This window comes from Gossypium raimondii, chromosome 11, assembly GCF_025698545.1.
Source record: "Gossypium raimondii isolate GPD5lz chromosome 11, ASM2569854v1, whole genome shotgun sequence".
In the NCBI taxonomy this organism is placed as follows: Eukaryota; Viridiplantae; Streptophyta; class Magnoliopsida; order Malvales; family Malvaceae; genus Gossypium; species Gossypium raimondii.
This window is the reverse complement of record NC_068575.1, coordinates 221862-231269: the sequence shown is the minus strand read 5'-3', so window position 1 is coordinate 231269 and position 9408 is coordinate 221862. Positions and strand designations below refer to the sequence as shown.

Here is a 9408-nt window from a genome sequence, read left to right as displayed (position 1 = left end):
CTTCGTCTATGCAATGCATTTAGACCAATTTTATAAGTTTGAGTCCAATTCAGTTCGAAAGTAAGTTTATTTTTTGCCCAAGTCTAATCCAATTTAAGAAAGGTGAACTCGGATTCAACCCGCCCATATTTAATTTTTTTAGATTAATTTTTATTTGATTTTTTTATATATAATACACAAAATGATCTAGAAAAACGCAAAAAAAAAAGAGGGAGAAAACAATAAGAAAATAACATTGAAAAAAATAGATTTTTTTGTCCTTTAGTGAATTTAGGCCGGGCCAAAAATGCCTTACTCGAGGCCCAACCCTTTTTTTAAATGGGCTTTACTTTTTTGACCAAGCCAAATTTTCGGGCCTATATTTTTGCCCGAACCCTCCCACATTTTGGACAGGCCTTCGAGCCGAGACGAGTGACCCAACCCATGAACAGGTCTAATCTAAATGGACTTAAATTAATTATTTACAAACACGATATCTATAAGACAAATTTAATACCCATATTTAGATTGAACAAGTTTCAAACTATAGCCCATACATGGAATTAAAAAATATATTTACTATTTAACATAAATAATATTTTTAAAGTTTTATAATTTTGTAAATAAATCGTTTATTTGAAATTGAATTGTAATTAAAAAATAATTTTTAAGATATTTTTTATATAATAAATTTTAAATTCAATAAAAAATTAGATTTATACACTTCTTTTTAATAATATAAGGACTAAATTAATTCATTTAATAGTACAATAATTAATTTTATCAAATCCCTATAATAAAAGTACGCGTGAAATACATTCACCTCCGTAAAAATAGCTATGAGCACCTCAACCTCTGGCCATGGTTGTCCAACTCCAATGAGTTGTCATCTTCATAATCTAAAACAATAAGTGGCCTAAATTATTGTTGGTCGAGTTATTTTCAAACAACGAAGTATTATCCGCCTGATACATTGACGGCACCGGACTACAATATAATTAGTTATTATATTTATCATATTATATAATAAATGTTTGAGTTCAATTGGTAGGATGTGTGGTTTTTAACTACGTTTCTTGGGTTTGATTCCTACAAAAATAAATATGAACCCACAACTACATAATTAAAAATCACACATTCTACCACCTAAGCTAAAATAATTATTTTATAACATAATAAATATAATCAATAAATTATATTTTAGTTTGGTGTCATCACCGATAATTCTTCTTTTTTCTTTAAAACCCACGTGGTGTTGCCAACTAGTCAGGCAGCATCGAATAATACTATAACAAATGACCAATTACGGTAATTAATTTGTAGGGTAATTCATTTTGATATTTAATTATTATTATTTTTATTATTGGAGTAAAAAAGCTATTTTTTTATTTAAGGGTTAAGAGAAATTACAAATGATTTTAAGCATTATATAAAAAATAAATATTAAGAATCGTGATCTTATACTTGTACGGAAATAAGTAAATAAAAAAATATTTTAAGTATATTTAAAATTTTTAAAAATATTTTTATTACTTAAATCGAATTCTAGTAGAATTAATTTGAAATAATAAAAAAAATCATTGCTGCAACCATATCCATGTCGTGCTAGGCGAGCTTCCTGATCCTTGGGCAGCCGTAGTGATAATCGTAGCCGTTCATTTCGGATGAGAGAGCAGAAGTTTATTACGGTTTTGACTATCAAACTTTATCCAATGAGCAAAATCATCCGCTGGCAATGGCAGCCATGCTCTCAATCTCTCTAAACCCTAATATCTCAGCTTCAATTTCCCTTCATTCCATTTTCAAGGTTCACTTCCCTAATGCTCTTAAACTCTCTCATTAACACACACACACACACACACACGACATGCATGGCTAATTTATCATCGAATCTGCTTCTTTTTTTCATTTCGATTGCAGGGAAATTCGAGGAATTTAAGGCCGAATTCACTTCACATTATCCCAATCAGAACCAGGCAAAGGCCTGAACAAGAGACGAGGTGTTTAGTCGTGGTGAATCAAGCGGTGAAAAGTACTCAAGTTCCGGTTCAGGTTTCTAATGTCCGGTTCCGGTTGGATAACCTCGGACCACAACCTGGGTCAAGGAAGAAAGGGAAGCGGAAAGGGAGAGGAATATCGGCCGGACAAGGTGGTAGCTGTGGGTTCGGGATGAGGGGTCAAAAATCACGGTCTGGACCAGGTGTTAGGAAAGGGTTCGAAGGTGGTCAAATGCCGCTTTATAGGCGCATCCCTAAATTGAGAGGCATTGCTGGAGGTAAGTCTTTTGTTTTCTAACTTCAATTGCTTTCTGGATATAAATAAGATATTGGTGCTCGAGTTTCACTCGAAAAAAATTCAAATTTAAATTGGTAATTATCGAGCTGAGATTGAGCAACTCAAAACTGTCGGTTAAGTTCAATTCGAGCTTAGTAATATTTAGACACAAATAATTTATAAGTTTTACTTAACTTTTTCATATTTTTATATTATTAAATTATGATATTGCTTTTAATATATACTATTAATTCTAAACTTAATTATCGAACATACTCGAATTAATCTCGTACTTAAAATCAAATATTTGATCAAATTTAAGCTAAGTATCTAGCTCCAAATTTCGAGTTTTCGTCTAGAATACAACCCTATTTTGAGATTGTGGTTATTGGGGTTGGAATTAAGAAATTTGTTGGTTAATTGCAATCTGTGGGACAAAGTATAGGTTTAATTGCACAAAAAGTACCTAAGCTATATAATCCTGATTCTAAATTGGTGCAAAGTTCAACAAGTTTTTAATTGAATCGGTATTGTATTAATCAAGTTCTTCTCTCTGTCTCGCCGCTAGCTTTGACATTAATTAACATATTAATACTTATACTTTGAGGATTCGATTAGAATATTTCGTAAACTGTTCAAGGATCTTACTGACAATTCGATTCTTCCATTGTCGTTTCTCGGACCAGGTATGCATGCGGGATTGCCTAAATACATTCCGGTTAACTTGAAAGACATAGAAACAGCAGGATTTCGAGACGGCGACGAGGTGTCGTTGGAGACTTTGACGAAAAGGGGTTTGATTAATCCATCTGGAAGAGACAGAAAGCTCCCTTTAAAGGTACGTATGATCTCAGATTTAGGGATTAGGCCGAGCATTTAAGTTCATGTGTAAGTTTGATAGCCCTATAAGAAAAAAATGTTCTCTTGATAAATCGAGTATCGTTCTTCGTTCTTGAGTCTCGATTAATATCGGAAATAACTGTGCAATCGAAGCAATCTATCTCAAAGAAGATGTATCTTCTAATTTCAGGGCTTGATATGCTTGTATCGCGTCGGTTTTCTTTTACGTCCCCTGCACGCATGGTGTACCCTGTTGTATTCGCATGTCCTGTGTTTCTTTGGTGATTTCTTGAATATTCTCTGTCAAAACAGTATAAATGGCCATAATGTTGTTTATAAACTGAAAGGGTTCATTGTTATTTGACTATGCATCGTGTTCTATTAGATTCTTGGCGACGGGGAGCTGAACGTAAAACTGAACTTCAAGGCCCGTGCGTTCTCGGCATCTGCCAAGGAAAAGCTCGAGGCAGCTGGTTCCTCGCTGACTGTATTGCCTGGCCGGAAGAAGTGGGTTAAGCCATCGGTTGCAAAGAACCTCGCGCGAGCCAATGAATACTTCGCCAAGAAGCGGGCTGCAGCATCTGCAGCAGAAACTGAGTCGACTTCTGCATGAATGGTATGTATCGATTCGTTCGTTTAGACCCAAAATACAAAACACCGGTTGTCGACTAATGGATAGGACTTACCGGATTGTACGGATGAAAGGTTCAACATTCAAGGAAACCCTGTTCATTGTGTCATTTTCATGGTTACTAGAAATTAAACATCTTCATTTCCTAGGTTTGAAATGAGTGGTTCGTTTATGTGCGGATGGTGGTGAGGTTAGATACTGTAGCATTGAGACAAAAAGTAATTTAAACGCACCGTACCACTCATCGAAACTCACACTAAGTTTGAAATGATTGTTTATTGTTTATATGATTATGCATTGGTTGACTCCATATTTGTGAAAATTTAGATTAGATAATTTTGGATACCCTATAAGGGTGAATACATGAGAGGTCCCTTTATTCTATGGAGCTGTTTAAATTAGTCCTTTTATTACTAATTGGTTCAATTTATTCCCTTTACTATTAAAAAAAAATTAAATAACACTAATTTGGAATAGGGTTAATATTTACCATTTAAAAATTTGGAATAGAGTTAATGTTTTTAAAGTTTTTATGATTCGTAAATGAAATCTTTTGTTTGGAATTGAATTGCAACTGGAAAAAAATAAATTTTTAAGACAATTTTTATACAGTAAATGTTAATTTTGTTACAATTTAGAATTTTTAATAGTATAGATCCATTTAATAATAAATGGACTAATTTGATCAGGTCCGTATAATATTAGGACCTCTCAAGTACTTTAATCTATTATCGAAATAATAATATGAATACATGAACAGGGTGTAGCTAGGTGCCATTGCCTAGGGGTGTTCATTCGGTTAACCGACCGGTTAACCGACCCGAAATTACTATAACCGAATTAACCGACCTTCCAAAAATTTTAACCTTTAACCGAACCGATTTTTTTTTAAAAAAATTTAACCGAACCGAAATTTTTTCGGTTAATAAGGTCGGTTAACCAAATTAACCGAAAATTATGTATTTTTATTTTTGGTTAAAATTACCAATTACGGAATTACCGAATTAACCGAATTAACGAATTCTGAAAAATACCGAATTACCGAATTTTTTATTTTTATTTTAAAATTTAAAAATTTATAAATTATTAAAGTAAATTGGGTTTTAGACTTTAGTAAATTGGGTTGTCTTTTAGTTTTAGTTTTATTGGATTGGGTAATTGGGTAAACTTTAGTTTTAGTTTTATTGGGTTGGGTAATTGAGTTTGGGTTGGGTTGGATAATTTTATTTATTAATTTTTTCGGTTAACGAAAATTTTCGGTTAACCGACCGGTTTCGAACCGAATTAACCGTTAACCGAAAAATCATAAAAAAATTAACCGACCCCCGACCGAAAAAATTCGGTTAACCGACCGATTAACCGAATTCGGTCGGTTAACCGAATTTTTTCGGTTTTACCCGAATTATGCACACCCCTACCATTGCCCCCTAAAATGAAAAAAATTCTATTTAGGTTCTTTAAATAAAAATTTTAAATTAGTAAAGATAAAATTGTACTCTAGCTTCTTAAAAATGATCAAAATTTGATTTAACCCTTAAAAATTATTGGTGAAATTGTATTTTTGTTATCGTAAAAATTACAATTTAATTTCGGATCTCTAAAAAATTTCTAACTTTATCCTTGTACATGAATATCTTAAAATCGTATAATATATAAAGTAAAATGTACCGAATTAAGGGTGTAAATGAGGTAGTTACATTAATAAGTTAAGTTGGTTCAACCAAGTAGGGTATGATAGTTAATTTGGTATAAGTGTCTATAATAAGTTAAGATTATTCTTTTAGTGAATTATAAGCATAAGACAAAACTCGAAATAACAAATACGATTAGCACGAGTAAGTTAAGTCTATTATTTAATGATTGAGTTGAATCACCTAGCACATCTTGCTAACTTGTATACAAATTAAAAGGTAGAAGTTTCACTAAAATTAACATTTGCTTAAAAAATCTTAAATATATATTAAATTTGTCAAGTAAACTCATTAATTGCTTTTATTAAAATACACCAACAAACATTTTTAAACTTGTCAAATGAGTGGGTGGAATTGATTTTGAGTCACTATACATTATTTTTTCCTTTTTTTTTTTTGGTAATTCAAGTTTGGGTTGAATCGCGTTGGATTGTTAACTTTTAATGATCAAATCGAATTGGGTTAGATTGCATTCAAATCATAATTGACACATCTAGTAAAATCTTATCCAAAAACTCAAAAGAAGAGAAGATACAAGAAAATCAGTTTAACGAACTCAACCTATGGTTGAGTTCGGTTTAGTTTGATTAAATTTTTATATATTTTTGAACCTTTTATGATAATCTGATTTGGTACGATTTAGTTTGATTATTGGATTTTCATAATATTTTTATTTTAAAAATAAATCATCTATTTAAAAAATAAAATATCCAAAATTATAAAATGATTACCCAACTATTAGTTTTTTTTGTTTAACTAGCTATCTTAGATTTTTAGTTTTCCATTTTCACGTTAACCAACTGTTAACCAAAAAGATAAAATCGAATAGTTAAGTGACTATTTTATAACTTTTTATAGTTGGGTGATAAAAGCGAAAAATCATAATTTAAGAATTAAATAATTGATTGGGTAAACTACCAAAATAGTCACTTTTGTTTGCCTCAGGTTATATTTTAGTCATTTATGTTTGAAATGTTATGTTTTAGTCACTTACGTTATCATTTCGTAACAAAACGATAACGTAAGTGACTAAAACATAACATTTTAAACATAAGTGACTAAAATATAAACTGAAGCAAAAAAAAAGTAATTATTTTAATAATTTACCCTTTTTTAGTAAATCTTAAAATTTCAATCCTCAGTTACTTAACAGAAAATCGAAACCACAGAAAAAAAGAACACCCACAGAAAACCGTACCAATCCCTGAAAAAAATCTCCACCAAACCCCTTCTTCTCAGCCCCACAAAAACCCTAAACCCTCTTTTCTCCAAAACCCTAATCCAAATTCCTCAGCAAAAATCCTAAACGGAAACGAAGAAAAAAAATAAAACGATGAGCTCTTTCACCAACACCAACAATTTCGATAACCTTTTACTGCAAACCCTAATGGGAAGGCTTCAAATCCGCCCCCCACCCAATACCATAACAAATTCTTTCCTCACCCAATCCCTCGAAGACCTTCTCCTCGACGCCGCCAACTTATCGGACTCCGATTCCGACGATGCCGACAAAACCCAACTCGCCAAGGAAGAATCCAAGCTCGAAAAAGAGATCATTCGGGTCATCTTGTCGGGTAAAACCGACCCTTTGAAACCTAACTCCGGTCAAGCTGTTAACATCAATGACCATCATATTTGCATCACTTTTCACCAGGAGAATGGGTCGGATTATAGAGTATGGGAGTGGCATGGTCATATAATGTTGTTTGATGAAGAGAATGGGTATAGTCCCGAATATATTTACGGGAATTACTTTGAGAGATTGCAAGGGAAGACTGTTGTTAATGAAGAGAAAGAAAAGGAGGCCGAAAAGGAGGAGGAGGAAGAGGAGAAAATTGGGAATTTAGGGTTGAGGGAGTTGATTGATGGAGGTGCCGATTCGGGTTCGGGTCGGATTCTTCATAGGAATATCAATGCTGGGTCTCCAAGGTTTGTATAAAATTAAATGCTTTTTCTTAATAGAATTTTGTTACCATTTATGATATTTTTTTGTTTTTTTGGTTTGTGATTTTCCTTGCTATGCATGTGTGTTTGTATAACCTTTAGAAATGGGTTTTTGATCAAGTATCAGATTTGGGAATTCATGAAATTATAAGGTCAAATTCTGCTGTTACTCCTTGTGCTATGTGCTAGTTGTCGATTAAGCCCTTGTACTTTTTGAATTTTAAAATTCCAGTCTTGACTCAAATGGTAGCAATTAAACTCATTGACTCATTGTTGCTATGACGATGTTCAATTTGATCATTCCTAGTTCTTATACTAACCATTATATCCATTAACTGCTGTTTTTAGTAATATATGGAAATAGAAAGTTGGTATGTCATTACTCATTACTAATGTGATAATATATTTGCCACCTAAGATTTTGGAAATAGTAGAACTTAGCGAATTTAATAGCTACCATTTGGTCTATACATGGACTAAAAATGATCAAATTAAAGTATCAAAATCCGAAAAGGATAGGCACTAGATATACAATTTATGCATTGTATAGGGACTAATAGCAGAATTTAACCTCATTTTAACTATACTGAGAGTGAACTTGCTGCTGGTTATGGAATGATATGAGTCACTTGCCATGATGAATTGAACCTTTTTCTTTTCATGCTAGTATTCACAATGAAGGTGTCTACCGTATGTTTTCGTGTCATTTCGTGTATTTGTTTTAATTATAGCTCAAAAATAAAAAGTTTAATTAATTTCATCTCACATGATTGCATAATTAGTGTATGATGTCTTATTCTTGAAGTTTTGAATGAAGAAACAGAGGGTCGGGTTTATTTAATGTTGTTTCGAGATCGGCTTGTTCGACCTTAGTTTGGTTTAAACTATGTCTGTTCTCGTACTTTGTTGGTAAGTATCACAAAACTAGGTATATATTCCTGAAATCATCTTAGGTTCCCATATCAGTTCTTGGACCTTAGGAAACAGAGGGTCTATTTTTTATATCAACTAGTTCGATTTTAGTTTGGTTTAAACCATGTCCGTACTTGTAGTATGCCAATAAGTATCGAAAAATGATGTCTATGTTCACGGCACGTTTACTCACATTCGAGTGTGTAGTTGTAAGTTTGCTATTGTCTCCCATTTCAGTCCTCATAGTAACGTTCTATTAGCAATTTGCAGTGAATGAATGTCATATCGATTCATTTTCTTTTCTCCATTTGAACTTGGCAGGATCTAGACTCGAAGTTTCCGTCCTTTTTCTCTGGGGGGTTTCGGGTTTCAATAGGGGGAAGGCCATCACTCAATGGCTCACTCAGTTAAAAGATTGAACAGAACACAACAGAACAGAACATGTTTTCCTTTGTATGAGGAGACCTAATTATTTTCAAGCAGTTCTTCTTTTAAATTTTAATTTTCATTTATGAGTTTACTATAATCTGTTATTTACCTATGTTACTTGGAAGTTAGATATAAATGTGGTCTATGAATATGTTTCCAATACGGGTAATTTTTTTTTTTTTTAAGATTTGCATTATTTGGAATATTGTTGGAGGTTCATATTCTATATATATATTTAATAATCTCACTATAGGTTTTGATTATATCTGCTCTTTTTGACATAATGCCTAGAGTCTAGAACTATCCATAGCTTCTCCCAATCCATAAATAGGAGTATAATGTGTTTCAGCACATTCAAATTTAGGTTCTCTTGTATTGACAACAATGCCTATGCCAATCGAGTTAAGACTCAATTGGTTCATATTCTCATATTTATGCTGAAATATGTATTGGACACGATATTTTATAAAATATAAATAGCTAGAAATGTAGCATAAAATAGTCTCTCTTTTATATATATATATATATATGTTTGAAAATTCTAAAAGAGTTTCTTGAGCTTTCCATAATTAAGTAATGTTTTGTGTAATTACATAAAATCTTTAGGAGATTTCTGATAATTTGTATAATTGAATAATGTATTGTTGGATTATAAAAGATTAAAGCTCACCTTAAACTTATCTTGCAGACATGTTATAGGTAAATGTA

General features: G+C 32.2%; 2 protein-coding genes across 3 annotated transcripts; both read left to right on the top strand.

Annotated features, from left to right (window-relative positions):
* Positions 1-1577: 1577 nt before the first annotated feature.
* LOC105761818 (50S ribosomal protein L15, chloroplastic) lies at positions 1578-4034 on the top strand. 2 transcript variants are annotated; one of them, XM_012579757.2, is made up of 5 exons: positions 1578-1786; positions 1900-2254; positions 2940-3091; positions 3284-3374; positions 3479-4034. In XM_012579757.2, the coding sequence occupies exons 1-5, from the start codon at positions 1715-1717 to the stop codon at positions 3607-3609; spliced, it is 801 nt and encodes a 266-aa protein (XP_012435211.1). In that variant the 5' UTR covers positions 1578-1714; the 3' UTR covers positions 3610-4034. The 2 variants fall into 2 exon arrangements, with proteins under 2 accessions (XP_012435211.1, XP_012435210.1); XM_012579756.2 differs by lacking the exon at positions 3284-3374 and having other exon boundaries at positions 1588-1786.
* Positions 4035-6569: 2535 nt separating this feature from the next.
* LOC105761820 (hypothetical protein) lies at positions 6570-8862 on the top strand. The gene is made up of 2 exons (XM_012579759.2): positions 6570-7344; positions 8593-8862. The coding sequence occupies exons 1-2, from the start codon at positions 6749-6751 to the stop codon at positions 8597-8599; spliced, it is 603 nt and encodes a 200-aa protein (XP_012435213.1). The 5' UTR covers positions 6570-6748; the 3' UTR covers positions 8600-8862.
* Positions 8863-9408: the final 546 nt, after the last annotated feature.